The sequence below is a fragment of the Sciurus carolinensis genome, chromosome 1 (genome assembly GCF_902686445.1).
Source record: "Sciurus carolinensis chromosome 1, mSciCar1.2, whole genome shotgun sequence".
Taxonomy (NCBI): domain Eukaryota; kingdom Metazoa; phylum Chordata; class Mammalia; order Rodentia; family Sciuridae; genus Sciurus; species Sciurus carolinensis.
The window spans coordinates 39,331,694-39,355,626 of record NC_062213.1 but is presented as its reverse complement, the minus strand read 5'-3'; the positions used below and the strand labels follow the sequence as shown (position 1 = coordinate 39,355,626).

Here is a 23,933-nt window from a genome sequence, read left to right as displayed (position 1 = left end):
AGGTACTTGATAATGTAATCTCCCAAGATGGAAACTGCCCCAACTAAATATGGTGACCGCCATGTGGGTAATAAACCATGATGGTGGGCAGAGGCTTCCCCATGTGCTGGAAGATAGGGAGCCACCTGGTGCTGAGTCCGGGCCCTTGGGTGGCCCTGGAGCTTTGCCAGGGCCTATATGCCCTTTTTCTTGAAGCAGCTTTAGTTTTTGACATTTCACTGTATTTTCTAAGGTATTCTGTTTATGTGCTTTCATTCATTTTTTGAATATTTTCTTTCCATATTTCAGATGTTCAGCAGTAATGATAAACAGGACATTTCATCATCCTCTAGGAAAATGGTCACCAAAGTTTTGGTCACCAATATGATCACCATCCGTACTGACATTAAAGTTACTGGAATAGTTGTTCATTATTTCTATTTGTTAACATATTAAAGCTCACTTGAATTTCCAGTGTAATATAAAAGTCACAGTGTAGTCTGTGCGCAATTATGTTTCAGGAAAAGTACTTTTGCTATACATGCCTTCCAATTGTCTTTTCTGGTTTTGTTTAGTTTAACTATAGCTATAATGGATAAGTTTAATGTCCAATGAGAATTCATGTATTGAGCAGAATAGGAATGGTATAAAATATGGAAGAAAGCCATTTATTGGTATTCAGAGTATTGAATGCTCTTTGAAATAAAACCTCAAGTCCTGCTTGTCTTAAATATTTTGTTTAACTTTTTATACTTCTGTGACCTAGTACATTTTTGTACTTTCAGGATTTGCTAGAGAGCTGTTGTTTATTTGACTATTTCAGATTGACTCAAAATATTAATTTGTTCATAAGTATATAGCAGTATCTATTTCTTGTGATTTCAGTAACCTTTGAGGTTGTTTTCAGAATTTTATGTTTATTATTTTAGTGTTATAATAATATAGAATTTGTGTCTGTTTTATGTTTGGCCCATTTTGTCATTTTCAATTACACACTCAAATACTTGAGTTTTCATTTTTTATACTTAGTTTTGATTGTATTAGTTATATGATGGAATATTTTATAACTCCCATTCATCTAATGAAATTTATTAATTGGGAGAGTTGGCATGAATGTATAGAAAAATGAAGATGAAACTCTTGTTTTTAATTGTCAGTAAAAGTTTTATGGGTTCATCACATTTTACATGTTATTGAAAAAATGTATACATTGTGGAATGGGTTGCATTACCTTTTTTTAATGGTAAAAAGTACAATCTTTCATTAATTTGCAAAGTTCAGAAATTCTACGCTACCTATAGTCTTTATATTATACAGTAGATCTCTTGAGCATTCATCTCATTTCAATGAAGTTTTGTACCTTTTACTGACATCTTCTGAAACCCTTCTTAACAGAGAGAAAACTTGACTATGTCTTACAAGTTCTTTTTCTTTTTCTGGTAAACCCATACTGTATGTATGACATTGAGTAGCTAAGGCCTTCCAAGGCATCTGGTATTTGAAATGTACAAAATTATGTGAATTTATCCTATAAATTGTAAAATAATGTATAACTTTAAGCCTGTGTTATGCACAAGGATCAGGTACATCAGATGCTTGAAGAGAGGTCAAGTAGGTGGGTTAAGATAGAATCAAAACCTCTTGGGGGCTGGGATCATAGCAGGGTGGTAGAGCACTTGTCTAGCATATGTGGGACTCTGGGTTTGATTCTTAGCACCACATATAAATAAAATTAAAAGCAAAGATTCATCAACAACTGAAAAAAAATTAAGGAAAAAAATACCCCTTGAATTCAGTAATTTTTGACTTCAAGTAAATATCTAGTCATTTGGGAGGAAATGTTGCTTTCATACACATCTGATTGGTATGTGAGTTAGTGCAGTCAGTTTGTAAAGTGCTTTAGTAGTATATAAAACATTTGAAAGCATTTCTATCTTAATACCCATTTGTTTCAATTTTTAATGTATACTGTACAACAAGAGTAAAGCAAGCTTTTGTTTAAAGGATCAGAGTGTAAATATTATAGACTTTGTGGGCCAGAAGGCAAAATTGAGGATTATGGTAGGTGGAGGTGCAGAGGTCAAGAGGTAGATTCAGATACAAAAGCAAAATGACTTTGTGTATTTCCAATCCTACTGGTGTCTGTGATCTAGAGAATGAGCTGCAGGTAGAAACTAAAGATCTTCATGAGGCACAGAGCTCTGCAGGACTGTTTAAAGATCCAAGTAGTTTAAGTGATCACAAAATAAGAACATAGGCATTCTCCTCTTCTTCCTGCAGAATTTAAGGCAACTGTGATTCTTGAAAGTTCTAGTGCCATCCAATCCAGCAGATGTTCACAGCACATGACTATTCAAAATTAAAATTTTAAATGAAATAAAAAATTCCAACCCTTTGGAAAAAACAAAAAGAACAAGAAAAAAGTTTCTGCAGTTTTGATTTGATAGCATTCAGAATGTAATATTGAATACTTTTTTTTGTAATACAGTTTTACTAATTAGAAGAATGAAATCCTTTCTCTTAGAATCATGTTTAACCTAATTAATTTTTCCAATTCAGTGATCACATCATCAAATTGATTATTAATATTCATGTATAACAAGTATTAAGTTGTAGTCTGTACAAAAAGAGGCAGTGAGTGGAATTTCGCTTGTGGCCTGTAACTTGCTTTTGCCTTGTCGTTTTAATAAACCTTTGAGAGGTTTATCACTTACCAAGGAGTTGAAAGACTTGTACAATAAGAACTATAAAACACTGCTGAAAGGAGTTAAGACATAAAAAAGTAGAAACATCCCATGGTCATTATTAGAGGACTTAATATTAAAAAAAATCAATCCTAGCCAAAGCAATCTACAGATTCAGTGCAATCCCTATCAAAATCCCAATGATGTTTTTTGTAGAAATAGAAAAACCCATCCTAAAATTCATATGAAATCTTGAGGAATGCTGAATAGTCAAAATAGTCTTGAGAACTGTCCATTAAATACAACCTCGAGAACAAAACTGGAGAATTCATACTTGATAAAATCTACTACAAAACCAACTGTAAAGTGGCAGCAATCAAAACAGTATGGTATTGGCATAAATCTAGACATATGTAGCAATGGAATAAGATAGAGTGCCCAGAAATAAACCCTCATGTATATGGTTAAATGATTTTTGACAAAGATGTCAATACTGTTCACTTGGATAGTACAGTCTTTTTAACACACAATACTGGTAATATTGAATGTCTGTATGCAAAAGAATAAGTGGAATCCCTACCTAGAGCAATTAGACAAAAGAGAGAAATTAAAGGCCTGTGAATAGGAAAACAGCTCAGACTATCCCTATTTGCCTTATGACATGATTCTATATTTAGAACACCCAAAAAACTCCACCAGAAAGCTTCTGGAATTCATCAATGAATTCAACAAAGAAGCAGGATATAAAATTAACACCCACAAATCAGCTGCATTCCTATACATCAGTGATGAATAAACTGAAACAAATTAGGAAAACTATCCCATTCACAATAACCTCAAAAAATATAAAATACTTGGAAATCAGTCTAACGAAAGAAGTGAAAGACCTCTACAATGAAAAACTACAGAACACTAAAGAAAGAAATTGAAGAAGATCTTAGAAGATGAAACTATCTCCCATCTTCTTGGGTAGGCAGAATTAATATTGTCAGAATGGTCATATAACCAAAAGCACTATACTGATTTAATGTAATTTTCTATTCAAATCTAATGACATTTTTCATAGAAATAGAAAAAGCAGTCACGAAATTCATTTGGAAAAATAAGAAGCTCAAAATAGCCAAAGCAATTCTTAGCAAGAGAAGTGAAGCAGGAGACATCACAATACTGGACTTTAGGATATTCTACAGAGCTATAGTAACAAAAATGACATGATATTGGCACCAAAACAGACATGAAAACTAGTGGAACTTAATAGAAGACACTGGGACAAACCTACATAAATGCAGTTATTGCATATTTTAAATTTTTTTCTTTTTAAAATTACAAATCTTAATTTATCCTTCTGTTTTTCTTAAAAATTTGAAGTTATTTTATTGGTGTTCCTAAATTTCCTATAGTTTCTTGTATTAGAGGTGTTATTTCAAGAATATTTGTTATGAAATGTTAAAATATTGATGATATATTTTTATATTTTGCTAGATAAAGATTTTTGTTGGTAAGTGGCATTATATTTACTTTTTCATTTAATGTAATGTTTATCTCATTCAGTTTTGTCTTTAGGTAAAGCTTATATTGGTTGTTAACTTACTCTGCTTGGTACATTTTCACTACTTTTTTTACAATTAGTTTTTGGCATTCTGCACTTTCATTCCTTTCTGCATGTGTGACCAGCTGTGTGTGAAAGTAACTTTAATTCACAGTGGGCTTGTTTTCCTTTTCCTATGTCAGCTATTTATAATCTCAGTAAAAGTTATTGACAAGTTATTAGGTTATGTAAGTCCTGCAAATGTATCTAACTGCTGTAATTTAAAAGAGTGAGGTGGAGATTTATTTTATAATATTTTCCCATGGGATAATAGGAAGCACAATATCATTATTATAATAATTTGGCAGTATGTAGAAGGTAATTTGTTTGTCCAACATTCCCCTTTTGTTATAATTTTTACCTGCTTGAGTGTTTTCTTAGCAGCATCTCTGGACAACAAGCATAATAAAAAATTAAAAAAAATAGAATAATATAGTTTCCATAGAATCCTTTACAGTTCTGCAGATAACTAGCAGGGGATCTCCTCTACACCCAATTTCATCTGAGTAATATTAATGATAGTGTCTGTAATCATACTATGGGAGCTTAATGGAAAATTAGTGACTTTGAGAGAGTTACTAGTTTAGCATAGGTAATATGTGATAAAAATATTACCTTTATTCATCTGTATTCATAACTCTAGAAATATTTGGAGGTTAGACTTTTTAAATTTAACTAGATATTGGACCCGTGGGTGCTTTACCATTAAGCTACATCCTCCAGTTCTTATTTTTTGAGACAGTGTCTTGCTAAGTTGCTGTGGCTGGCCTCAAACTTGGAATCCTTCTGCCTTAGCCTCCTGAGTAGACATTTTTTCAGTAATTCTGTTTTGTGTTGTCATATACTTGTAAATTTCAGAATCTTTTAAATATCGTGCCTTTTTGAGGAAATGTGAAATGCCAAAAATTATACAGTTCTCAGCTTTGTAATTTGTTTATTTTGTTGCTCAGAAAAGGTCTTAAAAAAAGAACAAATATGAAATAGTTTAATTAAAAAACTTTTTTTTGTAGTTGTAGATGGAAGAATACCCCCATTTTATTTGTTTATTTTTATTTGGTGCTAAGGATTGAATCCATGCTAGGAAAACACTCCACTACTGAGCAACAGCCCCAGCCCTGAAATAGTTTAATTTTTAAGTTAAAATATAAAGCCATCATTTAATATTAGAAACATGGTTTTTTACAATTATTGCCAATTGTTAAGAGCGGACCTATAGGAATTAATAGATGTACCACTATGAATTTTTTCTTGATAGTAATTAGATGGGTAAGTCCATTAAAATGGAGTTTCCTCTCGAAATGTAATTCTTTCTGATGTCTCATTTCCAAAACTGTTTGTTGATTGAAAGCTAGTTTTAGAAATATGGATTTGACATTGTGAATTTGATAAATGTTAGGAGCGTAATAGGGTTTTGAAACCATTTGAAAGTAGGTGATTATTTTTCATTTTTTATTTTATTATGATGCTGGAGAGCAAAATCAAGGGATTCCCATATGGTAGGGAAGCACTCTACCACTGAACTACATACACATCTTCTGCCCTCTTTTTAAGAAATTAAGTGTTACTGAATGCTAATTGAATAAATTAGTTTTTGAATATTAGTATGTATTGATGCATTTGGAATTAATGCTAGTGTGGCTTAACCATGAAGTCATTGCATTATTAATCCAAGAATAAAAATAACTCAAGATGAATGTTGAGGTTAAACTGCTTTTGCATATTATTGGAAAACAGTCACCCTTTGTTTTGTAATGCTTTTGGTCACCCTTTCCAGTGTGAAATTTTTTTTTTTTTTAAAGAAATACAGTGTCCAGGAATTTCTGTCACTGCTTATGAGATTTTTTTATTGTGATTTGCTACTTTTAAGTGTAAACTTAATACAAATAAATTATGTCATGAGCCAAATTTTCTGGAGTATAAACCTCAAACCTACAATTATTTCACCAAAGAAAGGAGAAAGAAGTAGTATTTTAAGATATTTTTGGATATCCTTTTTGTGTGTGCATAATGCAAGTTGAAGGCAAGATACACTTTAAATATTTTTTCTTGTAGTTAATATTTTTATCAGATAATACTAATGTATTTATAATTTACAATGTGGGAAATGCAGTTAGCCTCTTACAGAAAAATATGTACATTTTAGTGGACAACATAGCAACACATAAAGAATATATATAGAAATACAATGTGAAGCCTAAAAATTTTGCCAAAAAAGACAGTGATCTTTTAGAGATAGGAAAGAAATACTGTGTAATCTGATCTTGTAATTACAAATCGAATAAAAGAAAACGTGGTTCATTTGGGAAGTGGAGAAAGAGATTGAAGCATATTGTGCAGCTATTATACAGGAAATTGAAATTGACATTTTATCCTGTGTTTATTAAAACTTGGTGAACATTTGGATTTTTTCTTTCTTCCAGATATTTGGTTTCCAGGCAGGACTGACATCTTTGGATGTTAATGGATCTTACTGCTTACCTGTACCGATTATTCCCTCCTTCAGCACTGCTCTTTATGGTAAATTTCTGAAATTCCCCACTTGCTGGTAAGCATTGTATGTTAATATGTGTTTTAAGTTAATTTTCATTTTATAATTTTAGGGAGGAAAAAGATGTTTCTGTCCTATGCCCATATGTTATTACTATCACAATTGTACTGTCTTTTATCCAGACTCTAAAATTAATCTTTCAAATGTCTAAAATGTTTTTGTTCATAATGTCTGTTGTGGAAATAACTGTTAATCCATGTTGGACGATTTTGTAGCTTCCAATTGTAATAGGAATTGCAAGGGCAAGCACCTTTTTTTTTTTTTAATTTTAGAAAAGAGGTGGATTTATTATCAAGACCTGAGTATTCATCTACTAAATGATTTCATATGTATTTGTAGCCACAGAACAAAGCATACCCATTATATATAAAGTTATAATATATTTGTCATAGAAGCAACATTTTGGAAGAAACTGATGTTTAGCTCTTATTTTCATTCAGAATGGGTTGCTTTAGTTGAAAGTCATTTTTTCTTAAATTCAAGGAGATTTATAGACAGGTTAATATTTTTCTGGTACTATTGTCTAGTCATATGTCTTTAAATAGAAGTAATGCTTTCAATATATTAAAGAAATAATTGCTTAAATATATGAAATTATTTTCTAGTGAAGTATTTTTATACTTGAAAATATGAAATATTTCATTTATTTTTAAAGTATCTTTTCTTAGTAATTTATTTTTACAGAACATTAGTAATCTTATTTTTACAGAACATTTTCCGTTAGTTTTCTTTATTAAAATAAAAATAGTTTTTAAAATCTAAAATGTTTTAATTTCTTTAATATTATGTAACTTTTAAAATAAAATTAGTAAGCACTTGATCACATTTTAAGGAAATTTGCCTTTTGATCCAGAAAATTAAAATAATTTGTATTAAAGTCTTGGTATGAATTCCTTTATAAAATTAAGCCATTTTAATGTTGTTATTCTTAATTTCTCTTCGTAAATTTCATTTTTTACTTAGTCATCCATAGTCCTTCTGTCATTTATGTATTTTAATGAGATAGATGTATTTATATCTATGTATATCACATGTTGTATTTGAGCCACTTTTTATATTCTAAGGTATTAAGAAATACTATGGGGGCTGGGGTTGTTGCTCATTGGTAGAGTGCTCACCCAGCATATGAGGCACTGGGTTCTATCCTCTGCAGCACATAAGAATAAATAAATAAAATAAAGGTATTGTATCCATCTACAACTAAAAAGATTTTAAAAAGAAATACTGTGAATTTGTCACAGTTGATATGTCATTATCAGTTTTAATAACCATTTCTAAAAACTTATCTCAATTATGTGCTGTTTGCTGTGGAAACTTTTTAACTTCTTAAAAAAAGGGTAGTTTCTAAAATGAATTGTAGCCTTTACATTGAAAAGAATTGAGAATTAATAAGGTTTATTTTAAGGATATATAGGGTTTATTATAAAGTCAGATGTGACATAAAATATGTTTGTGCAAATCTAAACTTATTCTAATACTAAAGACATGAGATCACAGAATGTTAATTTTTATTTGGATAAATTGTTATTTTTGTAGATGAGACCCCCTTCTGTATTATTTCAGTGATTTTTGTTTTTGCCATACTTTAGAGAACTATAGTTTTGAAATAGTTTAAATTATTTTTCCTAAATAGGAAAATTATCTTTAACATAATTTTAGCAACTGAAATTTGCAAATAATACAGAAGTCAATACATACATATGCTGTTTACTTAAGTGCAATTTATTTATTTTATATTGTTCATGTTTTTTAATTGTTTTTAGTTATATGGGACAGTAGAATGTATTTTGACATATCATATATACATGGAGTATAAATTCCTGTTCTTGTGCTATACATGATGCGGAGTTACACTGAACATAGGAAAGTTCTGTGATTCATTCCCATCTCCCCTCCCATCCCCCAGATCCCCCGTCCCAGTCCAGTGAATCTCCACCCCCTCCCCCCATTGTGAGTTAGCATATGCACATCAGAGAGAAAATGTAGCCTTTGGTTTTTTGATATTGGCTTATTTCACTTAGCATGATAGCCTCTGGTTCCATCCATTTACTGGCAAATGGCATAATTTTATTCTTCTTTATGGCTGAGTAATATTGCATTGTGTATATGTACCACATTTTCTTTATCCATTAATCTATTGAAGGACACCTAGGTTGGTTCCATAATTTAGCTATTTTCAATTAAGCAGCTATGAACATTGATGTGGATTCATCACTATAGCATGCTGATTTTAAGTCCTTTGGGTATATGCCAAGGAGTGGGATAACTGGGTCAAAATGGTAATTCCATTCCAAATTTTCTGGTAATTGAGAATGGTTTGTTTGATGTGCATAGATCCTCTATTGCTTGGGGCATAAATATTTATGATTGTTATGTCTCGTTCATGTATAATTCGTTAAAGCAATTTGAAATGTCCTTCTGATTAGCTTTGGTTGAAGTTCACATTATCTGATATGAGGATAGAAACCTGTACTTGTTTACAAGATCCATGTGAATGATAGTTTTTTTTCCCATTCTTTTATCTTCAGTCCATATAATCTCCATACTGCTTTCCAGAGTGGTTGCACCAATTTACAGTCCCACCAACAATGTTTTAGAGTACCTTTCTCCCCACATCCTCACCAACATTTATTGTTACTTGTATTCTTTATAATTGCCATTCTGACTGGAGTGAGATGAAATCTCAGTGTAGTTTTAATTTGTATTTCTCTAATTGCTAGAGATGTTGAACATTTTTGCATATATTTTTTGACCATTTGTATTTCTTCTGTGAAGTCCCTTTTATTGATTGGTTATTTGTTGTTTTGTTTTTAAGGTTTTTGAGTTCTTTGTATAACCTAGAGATTAATGCTCTATCTGAGATGCAAGTGGGAAAGATTTTCTCTCTTTCTGTAGGATCTCTGTTCAGATTTTTGATTGTTTCCTTTGCTGTGAAGAAGCTCTTTAATTTGATACCATCCCACTTATTGATTCTTGATTTTACATCTTGTGCCTTAGGAGTCTTGTTGAGGAAGTCAGTTCCTAAGCCAAAATGAAGGAGATTTGGCCCACGCTTCCTTCTAGTAGATCTTTGGTTTACTTGAGTTGAGTTTTGTGCAGGATAAGAGAGTTGGTCTAGTTTCACTTGGTTACATATGGATTTCCAGTTTTCCCAGCACTATTTGTTGAAGAGACTCTTTTCTACAATGTAGGTTTATGCTTCCTGTTTTTTTCTCTCTGATTTCACTCCTGTATTGTCTTTTATCCTGAACTCAGTGTAATTGTGAATTTTCTAAATTCTTTCTCTGACATTTCCTCCACTGTGGTATCAGTGGATTCTTTTATTGAGGTTTGTTTGGAATGGTTTATTCCCTTGCTTTTTCATAGTGTTTGTGGTTTTATCCATTTGTAAGTATGAGTCTGAGGCAGCTAAGCTTCTACTCTATGAACTTATAATTTTTTGAAGGTTTCTAGTACCTCACAGTTTAGGGGGAGACAAATAATGACAACAACCAATGAAAACAATATACCGTAAAGTAAATATTTAGTTCCTATTATAACATCTACAATGTTAATTGCCATTGTAGACAGAAATGGTATGATAAACAATTGCCAATAATAGAAACAGTAAGATGGCAAAAGGGTTTGCTATTTCAATAGCTGAATAGGGAGAATGTAGAAGAGGTAAGATGTGATAAATTGTGAGGTAGGAGAGAAAGTAGAAGTAAAAAATTTAAAAGAACAGTTGAAGAGAGAACAATAGAATTTGGCTTTTAGCAAAAGAAATGAGAGAGAAAGAGAATCAAGAGAAATAGACAAGTGAAAAAACAATATAAAACAAAACCAAAACATATACTAATAAAAACCCCTAGCCCTTAAAATCAGTCATGAAAAATAACTTCCTTCAAGAAGTGCTGGAAATGAGAAAAGTTAGACAAATGTGTATATGTACAAATGTTCATGAACCATTAAACACACAATAAAAAATAACATAATTAAAAAATAATATTTTTGATGAAAAATTAAGGAAGTTTTTCAGTTGCCATGGTCAAAAATTGTCAGTGAGAATATATATTGGTTGTCTGTTCCCAAGTATCTTTGTTTCTGTTTTTTCTTGAGGTATATATTGCACATGAGAGTAGAAGCCACAGGCTGTCTAGACCTTCTGCTTTTTTTTTTTTTTTTTAAACAGGGTCAAACAAAGCATTTATATGATAGTCTCCTTCCTCTTTTTTTGTTGCTCCTCAGGTTGGTGAATAGAGTTAAAATATTCAGGGTTTCCTTTCTTGGAAGTATGAGGTGGGTAGGCTTGGGAGTGTTGTGTGCTCCATTCCCAGGGCGGGGTCACTGTCTTGTTAGTTCCCTGATGCTTCTTTGAATGGCAGTTGATCCAAAGATTTTCAGTCAGCACAGCTCCAGAGCCAGGCAGCTGCTTATCCATGCTGGAAGTCTGTACCTCCTGAGTCTATCCTCCATTCCCCTTGCTCAGCAGAGAAGCCAATCCTTCAACCCCCTCTGCCACCTGTAAATCCTTCCTTGGCCTCCTGGACTCCATCCCAAAGTGCACCTGGAGCTGGTCTTGGGAATTTCTAGACTTAAAAATTGAGGGGAATCCAGTATCTCTCAGATCTGAGTGTTTTGTATTTCTCTGAGTAAAACTGTGTTTGAATTTCTTTCAGTTTTCAAGGCACAGTCTGAATTGTGTGGTGAGCCTCTCCCTCTGCTGCTTTTTGGGCCCAGCTTATATTACAAACATCTGGGGACCAAGGTTTCGTTCCACAGCCACCAACCGGCATAGCATTTGAGGAGGCATGACATCTGTCTTGGCTATCCTTGGAGGCTATGAGACATGCAGCATCTTTACCACACAAGAATATAGTGTAACTCACCAACTGAATCAGTCCAAGGATATCTTTGATCTCTGATTTCTCTGCATCAAGATATACCACAGTACCACTTAAAATCTGGGGTGCCCCTCTGATTTGCCTGCAGTGGATTCACCCTGGTGGCTGCCAGCAGTATGATTTTTTATTTTTTTCTATTTAAATTTTATTATCCAAACCTCTGAGTTCCTAAACTGTTTTGAAAGTTCAGTATTAATTCCCTGTAAAGTCTCTCTTTTATGTACTTCACTGAAAAGCTGTTTATTCACTTTCCTGGTCTCATGCCATGGAGCTGATTAGAAAGCATCACCCCAAGCTTTTTAATTTGTCCCACTTATTGATTCTTGATTTTATTTCTTGTGCTTTTGGATTCTTGTTAACTTAGTGCCATGCCAATGTATTGGAGCATGGGACCCTATGTTTTCTTCTAGCAGTTGCAGAGTTTCTGGTCTAATTCTTGTCTTTGATCCACTTTGATTTGACTTTTGTGTGGTGTGAGAGATATACTGGTCTAGTTTCTTTTTTTTTCATATTGATAACCAGTTTTTCTAGCACCGTATATTAAAAAGGCTATCTTTTTGCCTTTTTGATACTTGGCACCTTTATCAAGTATCAGATGAACTTATGTGAGTTTATCTCTGTGTCTTCTATTCTGTTCCATTGTTCTTCATGTCTGTTCTGATGCCAATACTATGCTATTTGTGTTACTATACCTCTGTAGTATGAGATTGGGTGTTGTGATACCTCCAGCATCACTCTTCTTAAGATTGCTTTGGCTGTTCTAGGTCTTTCATTTTCCATAATGAATTTTAGGGCTGCTTTTTCTAGTTTTGTGAAGAATGTCATTGGTATTTTGATGGATATTGCATTGAATATCTATAATGCTTTTTGTAGTGTTGCCATTTTGATAATATTAATTCTTCCCCATCCAACAGCATGGAACGTTTTTACATCTTCGTAGGTCTTCAGTTTTTTTCTTCAGTATTGTGTTGTTTTTATTGTAGAGATCGTTCCCCTCCTTTGTTAGATTAATTTCTGTGTATTTTATTTTTTGAAGTTATTGTGAATGGGATAGTTTTCCTGATTTCTTTCTCAGTAGAATTGTTACTGGATTATAGAGAAGATATTGATTTGTGAATATTGATCATGTATTCTGCTATTTTGCTGAATTTATCAACTCTACAAGTCTTCTGGTGGAGTGTTTTGGGTCTTCTATATTTAGGAGCATATTGTCAGCAAATAGATAATTTGACTTGTTTTCTATTTGTCTTTCTTTTCGATTTCCTTCTTTTGTGTGATTGCTCTGGCTAGAGTTTCAAGGACTATATTGAATAGAAGCGATGAGTGGACATTCTTGCCTTGTTCCAGATTTTAAAGGAATTGCTTTCCTTTTTTCTCCCTTCAGTATGATGTTGGGTTTGGGTTTGTCATGTGTAGCCTTTATGATGTTGAGGCAAACTCCTTTTGTTCTTAGATTCTTAAGCATTTTTAACATGAATGGATGCTGCATTTTATCAAAGACTTTTTTCTGCATCTGTTGACATGATTATATGATTTTTGTCCTTAATTTTATTAGTTTGGTGAATTACACATATTGATTTGAATATGTTGAACCAGCCTTGCATCCTTGGGATATAATCCACTTGATCATGATGTACTATCTTTTTGATGAGTTTTTTGAATGTGGTTTGCTAATATTTTATTAAATATTTTTTCATATGTGTTTATCAGGGATATTTGTTTTGTGCTTTTCTTTGTGTCTTTGTCTGGTTTTGGTATCAATGTGATACTGGCTTCACAGAATGAATTTGGTAGTGTTCCCTCTTTTTCTTTTTAATGGAATAATTTGAAGAGGATTGGAATTTATTCATTAAAGGTCTGATAGATTGTGGCTAAGAATCCATTTGGTTCTGAACTTCATATAGAAGACTTTTAATTGCTATTTCAGTTTCATTGTTTGTTATTAGTCTGTTTAAATTTTCTGTATCTTTATGGTTTTGACAGGTCACATGTGTCTAGAAATTTGCCAGTGTCTTCTAGAGTTTCTAGCTTTAGAGAATAAATTTCTGAAATAATTTCTAATGATCCTCTGGATTTCAGAAGTGTCTTTGGTGATTTTTCCTTTTTTTTAATCTCTAATTTTGTGAATTTGGGTCTGATCTTTCTTTTAGTTAGTTTGGCTAATGGTTTATCAATCTTATTTATCTTTTCAACGAACCAACTCTTTGTTTCATTGATTCTGTGTACTTTTAAAATTCTCGAATGTATTAATTTTGGCTCTGATCGTAATTATTTCCTGTCTGCTATTTGTTTTGGCATTAAGTTGTTCTTCCTTTTCTGAGGCCTCAAGGTATATTGCATTAGATTATTTTATTTATTTGGAATCTTTCTATTTTGAAAATATGGGCGCTTAGTGCTATAATCTTTCCTCTTAGAATCACAGAGATGTTGATAAGCTGTGTCTCTGTTCTCATGTCTTTGTACGAACTTCTTGATTTCTTCTTTGATTCTTCTTTCCTCATTAGCATATTGTTCAGTCTCCATGTTTATGGGTTTTTTATAAATATTTTTGCTCTGTATTTCTAGTTTCATTTCATTAGGATCTGATAGAATACATGGATTAAATCTTTCTTTTGGTATTTGCTAAGACTTGAATTATGATGTAGAATATGGTCTGTTTTTGAAAAGGTTTCATAAACTGCTGAGAAGAAAATGAATTCAGCTGTTTGGGTGAAGTATTCTTTAGGTGTCTCTTAGGTCTATTTGAATTATAATATTATTTAGATTAGAAATATCTTTATTTATTTTATGTTTGGATGACCTGTCTATTGGTGTTATGAGTCTGTTGAAATCAGCTAGTGTCATTATATTGGGGGTCCATGTGGGATTTTATGTCAAGAAAACTTTTTTTAAAAAAATTTAATGTAATGAAGTACACTGACATTTGGGATACAAATATTTACTATTGTTATGTATACTTGTTAGAATGCTCCCTTTATCAGTATGTAGTGACCTTCTTGTTTCTTGTAATTAATTTTGATTGAAATCTGCTTTGTCATATAGGAGAATATTTAGTCCTGCTATTTTCACACTCTGTTGCATGTAATATTTTTTTTCCATCCTTGAACTTTCAGGTTATGAATGTCCACCTATGACATGAGTCTCTTAAAAACAGCATATAGTTAAGTTTTGTTTTTTATCCATTTGGCCAATCTGTCTTAATTGGGGAGTTTGAAACCATTTGCATTCAGTGTTATTGTGGCTAGATGATTATTATCTGCTGCCATTTTGATCAGTTCCCCATATTTAATTCTATCTTGTTTTTCTTTTAATACAGTTCTTCTAGTGAGCTTCATCTATTTGGAAACTTTGGGGTTTGATTTTGGGTTCTTCTGTGTGCAGTGTATCTTTTAAGTATTCTTTGTAGTGCTGGGTTAGTGGTCATGAATTCTCTTAGTTTATCCTTGTTATAGAACATTTAATTCTAGAAAATAGTTTCGCTGGATACAGCAATGTTGTCTGCTAATTGATTGTTTTCTTTTACAGCATGGTATATCTCTCTTTCTAGTACCTTCTTGATCGTAGTCTCTGAGGTAAGAAGTCAGAAATGAGCTTTATTGTTTGTCTCTATATGCAACGTGATGTTTTTTTATCTTGCAGCTTTTGATATACTTTCCTTATTTTCTGTTAGGCAATTTGATTATATGCATCTTGGGGTTCTTTTTTGATTTTGTCTATTTGTGGTCCTATATGCATCCTGTATGTGAATGTCTTATCTCATTTCTAAGGTGGGAGAAATTTTCTGCTATCTCACTAAAGAGGTTCTTACTGCCTTTAGCCTGTATCTCCATGTTCTATTCTAACCCAGTGATCCCCGGGTTTGGTCTCTTGCTGTAGTCCCATCATTTTTGTGTATTCTGATCATGTTTGCAATGGTTTGGATATGAGCTGTCCACCAAAAGCTCACATGTGAGACAATGCCAAAGGTTCAGAGGAGAAACATTTGGGTTGTGAGAGTCTTAACTTAATCAATGAATTAATCCTTGATGGGGTTAACTGAGTGGTAATTGAAGTGGTAGTGTGTGGCTGGAGGAAGCAGTTTACTGGGGGCATGGCTTTGGGGTATATATTTTGTATCTGGAGAGAGGAGTCTCTCTGTCTCTGCTTCCTGATTACCATGATGTGAGCTGCTTTGCTCCACCACACTCTCCCACCACGATGTTCAGCCTGACCTCAAGCCCTGAGGAATGGAGTTGGCCCTCTAAGACATCTGAAACCATGAAACCTAAAATAAATCTTTTTTCCTTTACAGTTGTTTTGGTTCAGTCTTTTAGTCACAGCAGTGAGAAAAGTGACTAAAACAGATGTTCTTTTCTTTTAAAGCATACTGACTATTCTAGTTTATAGCTTGTGTTCAGGGCCTGAAGTTCTATCTTCAAGGTTTGAAGTTATATTTTTTTCTTTCTCTCTTTCTCTCCCTTCCTTTCCTTTGTTTTCTTTTTTTTCCCCTTCACCAGAGCTTGAACCCAGCGGCACTTAACCACTGAGCCATGTCCCCAGCCCTTTTTTCATATTTTATTTAGAGACAGGGTCTTGCTGAGTTCCTTGGAGCCTTGCTCAATTGCTGAGGCTGGCTCTGTACCTGCAATCCTCCTGCCTCAGCTTCCAGATCCACTGGGATTACAGGTTGCACCACCATGCTCAGCTCTTGAAGTTCTATTTTCCATGTAATCTATGATCTTGCTGATACTTTCAAGTGTATTTTAAATTTGATGCATTGAATATTTCTAGGAGTTCTGATTTTTTTTTCAGTATTTCTATTCTATTTCTCTTTCTTTATTGAAATTGTATTTACTTCCTATATTAGTTCATTGAATATTTTAATTATCAGTTTTTCATAGTCTTTCTTTGGAATTTCATCTACTTCCATACTGTGGGTTCCTTTGTTGGACAAATTTGAATTTTGGTTGGAGATTTGTTTGCCTGTTTCCTCATGTTTTCAAATGTCTTGGGCTTTCATATCAGTTTTATACTTTTATAAACATATCCTTTGGTGTATTGTTAGTTATCTTTTTGGTTCTAGTTTCTTTTCTCTGTTTTTGCTGTATGAGTAGATGTCTGAGAGAGGGACCTGAGCTCCCCTCTAGTTATTCCTACTTTGGGTTGAGCTCTCTGTTCCTTGACTGACTTAATTTTAATCACTTCTCACTCAACAGCTTTCTCCATTATGTCTGGGTTAGCATAAGACCTGCCTCTCTCTCTGTTCTTCAGGTTTCCTCAAGCCAATTGTATTTGCTGTGTTTTTGTCTCTTTGGCTGTGCTTGCCCACTCCTCCATAGTGGGATGGCACTTCTCTAATGTATTATTTATTTTATTATGTTCAAAGTTTCTGACTTTCTGTGTCTCTATGATTATTTTGCTGTCCATTGTTGAATTTCTCTGTCAACCACTTCACTGAGGAGCAGTCTTCCTGCTTTTTAATCTCAACCCGAGGACCTGCTGGGTAGTGTTTCTTTGCTTTAATCCACTATCTGCCTCTTCCTTGAAGCATTCTTAGTTTTATAAAATCCCTGGAGAAATTTTAAAATTTGTAGAAGTACCAGAAGAATTACACCTGAGAATATAGGTAACTTTAGAAAGCTTTCACAGTACTCCAGAGTTGTGTAGAATGTGGTTTATAAAGTTCTCTATAATAGTTTATAGCATGGTTATGCCAGTTTTTGTGGTAACATTGTTTTTATTTTAAAATTAGAGTTGAACTGGAGGTGTAGCATGATAGTAAAGTGCTTGCCAGCATTAAAATATTCAGGGTGTAATTTGAGTACAGTGAAGTTCTACAATTTTAAGTGTACATTTCAGTGATTTTGACAGATTCACAGTTAGGTAACTACCACCAAAATCAAGATAAAGAATATTTTTGTAATCTCCAAAATTCGATCCTGTCCCATTGCATCCAGTCCTTCCCTCACCTCTTGGAGAGTCTCATCTGATCCCAATCCTATATACTATGAGTGGGGTTGGCTGCCGTTTAGGCAGCAATTCATTTTTGCTTACTTTATTCTTTGTTTTTCCCCAAAACTCAAGGAGGTGATTAATTCCCTTCACCAGGGCTTCTGGGATTCCTATAGCCCATTGGTGTCATAGACTGAGTCACAAAGCATTTTCATTTGCATAAAAAAAGATTTTGTAATTAGATTTTCTTTCTTTCTTTTCTTTTTTTTTTTTTTTTTGGTACCAGGAGTTGAGCCCAGGATGCTTAACCACTGAGTTAAATTTCTAGCCCTTTTTACTTATTTTTATTTTGAGACAGGTCTTGATGAGTTGCTTAGGGCCTTGCTAAGTTGCTGAGGCTGGCATTAACTTGTGATCATCCTGAGCTACAAGGATTATAGGTGTGTACCACTATGCTCAGTGGCTGTAATTAGATTTTATATACATTTACATGTTATCATTTCATCAAACATCTTTTGCTCAGGTAATTAATACCTTTGAAAGGTAATGATATGGGCTGGGGTTGTGGCTCAGTGGTAGAGCATTTGCCTAGCATGTTCGAGGCACTGGGTTCGATCCTCAGCACCATATAAAAATAAATAAAATAAAGGTCCATCCAGAACTAAGGAAAAAAAAAAAGTAATGATACTTTAGAAAGAGATAAAAATAGGAAAATAGAAAAAATTTTGATATGTGACATATGGGGGGCTAATATTTTGTGACAAGAAACATAGCAATGTAATTCTTAAACAAGATTAACTTGTTTTAAATGTTTTAAAAAGAAATTTTAAAAACTTGTTTTACTACTGTTCTATGTATTTTATTTTATTTGATGAATTTATTGTTACCCTGGATTGTATTTAGGTGACCAGTTTTACCTAAATTAAAACTGTCATCTGAAATAACTTTTTTATTTATAGCAGAAATAATAATTTTTATTACAAGAAGATGTGTGTGTATATCTGTGTATATATGTATTTTTTCCCTTGGAGGGTTTCAGCAGAAGTGAACCTAGGCTTTATTTTGGTTTATGATGTTCTTAAAAATTATGTCATTGAATTTTCTGTGAATTTGTCATGACTGAATGATCCTAATTAATTAAACCTCGTGTTTTAAAATTTCATAGAAAATTTGCCTTCCAAGTCATCTTTATTTGAAAAACAGTCCAGAAATAAATTTAATATTTGGTTTCAAATATATTTTTGTCAGATATTCTATTTGTCTTTTTCTTAATACTGAATTTTAAAGTCAATATTATACTCCTTTGAGACTGTTATATTGGTTTGAGACTTATATTAGTTACTTTCAACACTTTGCCACATTGTAGCTACAAATATTATAATAATCTTTTGTATTAGTAATGTTTATTAATTATTAGAATATTGATATACCATTGGTTGAAAAATCTCCGCTAGAAAATCTGATAAATCCCAATATACGTTAGTGGTCCTACCAATTTCTTTCATCATGTTTTGGTTCCTTTTTTTTTTGGGGGGGGTGCTGGGGATCGAACCCAGGGCCTTGTGCTTACAAGGCAACCATTCTACCGACTGAGCTATCTCCCCAGCCCCGTGTTTTGGTTCTTATTTGATAATGTATTTAAATAAATGACTAATTGAAAAATATATACTTTTGTAGTTTCAAAAAGAAAAATTTATATATACAGAATTAAAAGAATATGAAAAGCATAAATATAGGTAAATAGCACCTATCTTTATCAGGTAGATTTTTTCTTTTAATTTTTTTTTTAGTAAAGGTACAAAGAATATTTGACACATAAACAAGCAAGGGGGTGTTAGTACATTGAGAAGTAAGAGTCTCCTTTGATTTTGATTTTAGCAAATTTGAAGTTTTTCACATGTAATTATATAAATTGGGTATGAAATTGAATAGATAGATATTATCCATTTTTAATTCCTTTGTTTAATGTTTCAGTCTTGGTAAAATACTTGGTTCAGTGGAACCTGAATGAGAATTTAGAACCTAAGAATCTTTAGGTTTTTGCCTGTAAGTTTGATTTTTGAATACCTGTATCTCTTTCTATGGGAGTTCTATTGGCTTTTTTATCAGGGTTCAGTTTTATCTGTGTGCAGCAGTGGAATTATGTTATTATCCTGTGACAACATTCTGTTCTAGTGACAGTATCTTTTAAAAAAGTCTGTTTCATTAGTTCTGGGGAACTAAAATTGAACAGTATATTGAAAAAAACTTAGTATATTTATTAAAGGAGAAATGGTTAGTAATGGCTTAAATTGACCTTTTAAAAAAATCACTGCCTTTAAACTTTATTCCTTCCTGTGTTTTGATGATTTAATCTCTCTTTAATATATTGACTTGACATTTAGGAACATATAATCATGGGAGTTTCCCACATAAACAAGATCATACAATGCATATTTAAGTTATGGAAGAAATTCCTAAGGATAGCATCCTAATATTCTTGTATAGCATTTTGAAGTTAACTGAGTTTTCATTGCATACAGGGAATTATTTGAATCTTAACAACCAACAGTTGTAATAAATAGATCTTACCTTTAATTTATGGATGTATAGTTGAGTAATTAGGGAAATTGAGATGGTGGACCTCCAGTGAGTCACTTGTTCTTGATATCTTTTAATTAGTAAATGATAGGACCATTAATAGTAAGCTGTTAACAATTAGCAACCTATTTACAATTTTTATTTTTATTACTGCATATTAATCTTACAGAATAATAAGCTTCATGCTGGTGTATTTGTATATGCAAATAACATACTTCAATCATATGCACCCCTTATGACCCTCCCTTACTATCATTCTGTACCCTCTCCTTGATTCCTTTCCTCTATTAGTCTGCCTTCTACTCTAATGTTGTCTTTTTAATTTTATTTTTGTAGATTCCAAAAATGAGAGAAAACTCCTGAGGGAAACACTTGTTTTGAGTCTGGCTTCTTTAGTTTAACATGGTGATTTACAGTTCCATCTGTATTACTGCAAATGATATGATTTCCTCCTTCTTTGTGATTTAATAATAATACACCATTGTATGTGTCTATAAATATTTGTGTGTGTACATACTACATATTCTTTATCCATTCATCCATTGATGGTCACCTATGCTGATTCTGTATCTTGGTTGTGGTGAATTGTGCCATGATAAACATGGTTATGCAATTATCTCTATAGTATTATTTTGGGTATAAACTATAGAGGGGTATAGTTGGATCATATGATAGTTCCATTTTTAGTTTTTTGCAGTACCTTTATGCTGATTTCCATAGTGATTGTTCTAATTTATATTCTTAACAACAGGGTGTCAGAATTCCTTTCCCCCCAATATCCATATCACCAGCATTTTTTTGTATTCTTGATAATAGCCATTTTGACTGGGATGAGGTGGAATCTTGATGCATTCCCAGATGGCTAAAGATGTTGAATATTTTTTTGGGTAATTATTGGCCATTTGTACTTCTCCTTTTGAGAAGTGTGTATTCAGTTTGTTTTCTCATTTATTTATTGGATTTTTTTGTGTTTAATTTTTTATTTCTTTTTATATTCTGGGTATTAATCCTCAGTCAAAAAGAGTAGGGAGCACAGGTTTCCTCCCATGCTTTTGACTGTCTCTTAACTTTCATAATTGTTTCCTTTGCTGTGCAATCTCATTTGTTCATTCATTCTTGCTATTATTTCCAGCATTATTGGAGTCACATGCAAGAAGTTATTGCTTGTATCTTGAAGTGTTTCCCCAGTGTTTTCTTTCAGCAGTTTTAACATTTCAGGTCTTATCTTTAGATCTTTGATCAATTTTGCCTTGATTTTTATTCAGGGCAAAAGATAGGAATATAGTTTCTGTCTTCTACATATGGATATCCAATTTTTCCAGTGCCACTTGTTAAAAAGACTGTCTTTTCTCCAATACATGTTTTTTGGACCCTTTTCAAGAATCAGATGACTGGAGCTGTGTGATTTTACTTCTCTCTCCTCTGTTTCTTCAGTCTATGTGTTTATATTTATGCTAGTGATATGTTTTTGTTTATGGCTCTTCAATATATTTTGAAATTGGGTATAGTGATACCTCTTTTGTTGCTCTTTACTCAGGATTATTTTGACTATTTTAAATCTTTATGCTTCCATTTGTATTTTATGAATTTTTTTAGTTCTTTGAAGAATGTCAATTTTTTAAAAAAATTTGATTCACTATACACAAATGGAGTACAACTATCGTTTCTCTGGTTGTACGCGAAGTAGAGTCATACCATATGTACATAGGGTAATGATGTTTGTCTCATTTTATTATCTTTCCTTCTTCCACCCTCTCCCCACCCCTCATTTCTGTCTACACAATTCATCCTTCTTCCATTCTTCCCTTACCTCCTCCTGCCCCTGTAATGTATCATCAACCACTTATCAGAGAAATCATTTGGCCTTTGATTTTTTTGGGATTGACCTATTTCACTTAACAAGATATTCTCCAGCTCCATCCATTTACCTGCAAATGTCATAATTTTATTCTTCTTTATGGCTGAATAATGTTTCATTGTATATATGTACCACAGTTTCTTTATCCATTCATCTGTTGAGGGGCAGGTAGGTTGGTTCCACAATCAAGCTATTGTGTTATAAGCTGCTATAAACATTGATGTGGCTACATCACTGTAGTATGCTGATTTTAAGTCCTTTGGGTATAGGCCAAGGAGTGGGATAGCTGGGGCAAATGTGGTTCTATTCCAAGTTTTCTAAGGAATCTCACCATTTTCCAGAGTGGCTGCACTAATTTGTAACCCCGCCAGCAAAGTATGAGTGTACTTTTCTCTCCACATCCTCACCAACACTTTTGTTGCTTGTATTCTTGATAATCTCCATTCTACTTGGGGTGAGATGAAAGCTTAGGATAGTATTGATTTGCATTTCTCTTTATTACTAGAGATGTACATTTTTTCATATGTTTTGATTTGCATTTCTCTTATTTCTAGAGGTGTACAGTTTTTCATGTATCTGTTGATTGCTTGTAGATTCTCATCTGTGAAGTGTCTGCTCATTTCCTTAGCCCATTTGTTGATTGGGTTATTTGTAATTTTGGTGTAAAGTTTTTTGAGTTCTTTGTAGATTCTGGAGATAAGTGCTCTAACTGAAGTGCGTGTGGCAAAGATTTTCTCCCACTCTGTAGTCTCTCTCTTCACATTGTTGATTGTTTCCTTTGCTGAGAAAAAGTTTTGTAGTTTGAATCTATTCTGCTTTTATTTCTTGTGTTTTGGGTGTCATGTTAAGGAAGTCTAGTCCTATGTCAATTTTGGTGGTATTTTGATGGTGATTGCATTGGATCTGTATATGCTTTTGGTAATATGATTATTTTAAAAATAATCAGTTCTGCTGATCCATGAATATGGAGAGTCTTTTCATCTTCTGGTGTTATCTTTAATTTCATTCTTTACTGTTCTTTAGTTTTCATTGTAGTGATCTTTTACCTCTTTGGTTAGGTTATATCTAGGCATTTTATTTATTTATTTTTTGTTACAATTGAGAATGGAATTGCAGGGTCTTAATAACTCTGACTCTATTCTTTCTTATGATTTATAACTTAAAACATATTGCTGTTTTTGTAGAAGAATCTGTTAATATTTTTCAAGTTTCAGCTGACTAATGAGTCTTTAATTGTTTAAATTTTATTTTTTTTGGTGCCAGAAGTGTAAAAACTAATGTTTTTGAAGTGGTAAATGATATTAAATAATCACAAAACTGTGTGTAAATCCTTCTATGAAAAATACAGCAAAAACCAAAAACATTGTCTTTTGATGGCATATAGTAAGGGAATGTGACTTCATCAGACAAATTATCAGCAGGGTGAATATCTAGGTATGTGGAATAATTATTAAGGCTATAGACAAGTGGAAAAATATAGTAAAAGACTGGCTAACAGGTGAGAAACTGAAGAAGGTCAGAGGAGGTGGGAGCAGTTTTAGGTGAGTCTAGACATCCAAGCAGGGTCGCACTATGGATGGTATCACAGAATGGTTTAAAGGTTTTAATCTGTTGCAAAAGCTGTGAGATGCAAAATATTTTAGTAAGGGAAGGACATAATTAGAGATATCTTACAAAAATAAGTCAAACAAATCTGACTGCTGGTATATGAATTAAACAGTGCTTATGGAGAACTGTATCAATACTTGCAAGAGCAAGGAAGAAAAATGCACATACCATTGTGTTAATCATATTGGCTTTCCACTGCCTACCTTGGTATAGAGAGATTTTCATGATATATAGTGATAAAAAAAAAAGGTACAGAATATATCATACAAAATTG

General features: G+C 32.8%; 1 protein-coding gene across 7 annotated transcripts in view; it reads left to right on the top strand.

Annotated features, from left to right (window-relative positions):
• Nucleotides 1-23,933, top strand: part of Vps13b (vacuolar protein sorting 13 homolog B) — an 829,431-nt gene that overhangs the window by 151,704 nt on the left and 653,794 nt on the right. For all 7 annotated transcript variants that reach the window (XR_007108524.1, XR_007108523.1, XM_047551787.1 and 4 more), the window contains exon 16: nt 6,672-6,796. Coding sequence is in view for 5 of the 7 variants with exons in the window: in XM_047551787.1 (XP_047407743.1) it covers nt 6,672-6,796 (125 nt within the window). In the remaining 2 variants the exon portion in view is untranslated. The remainder of the gene's footprint in view (nt 1-6,671; nt 6,797-23,933) is intronic.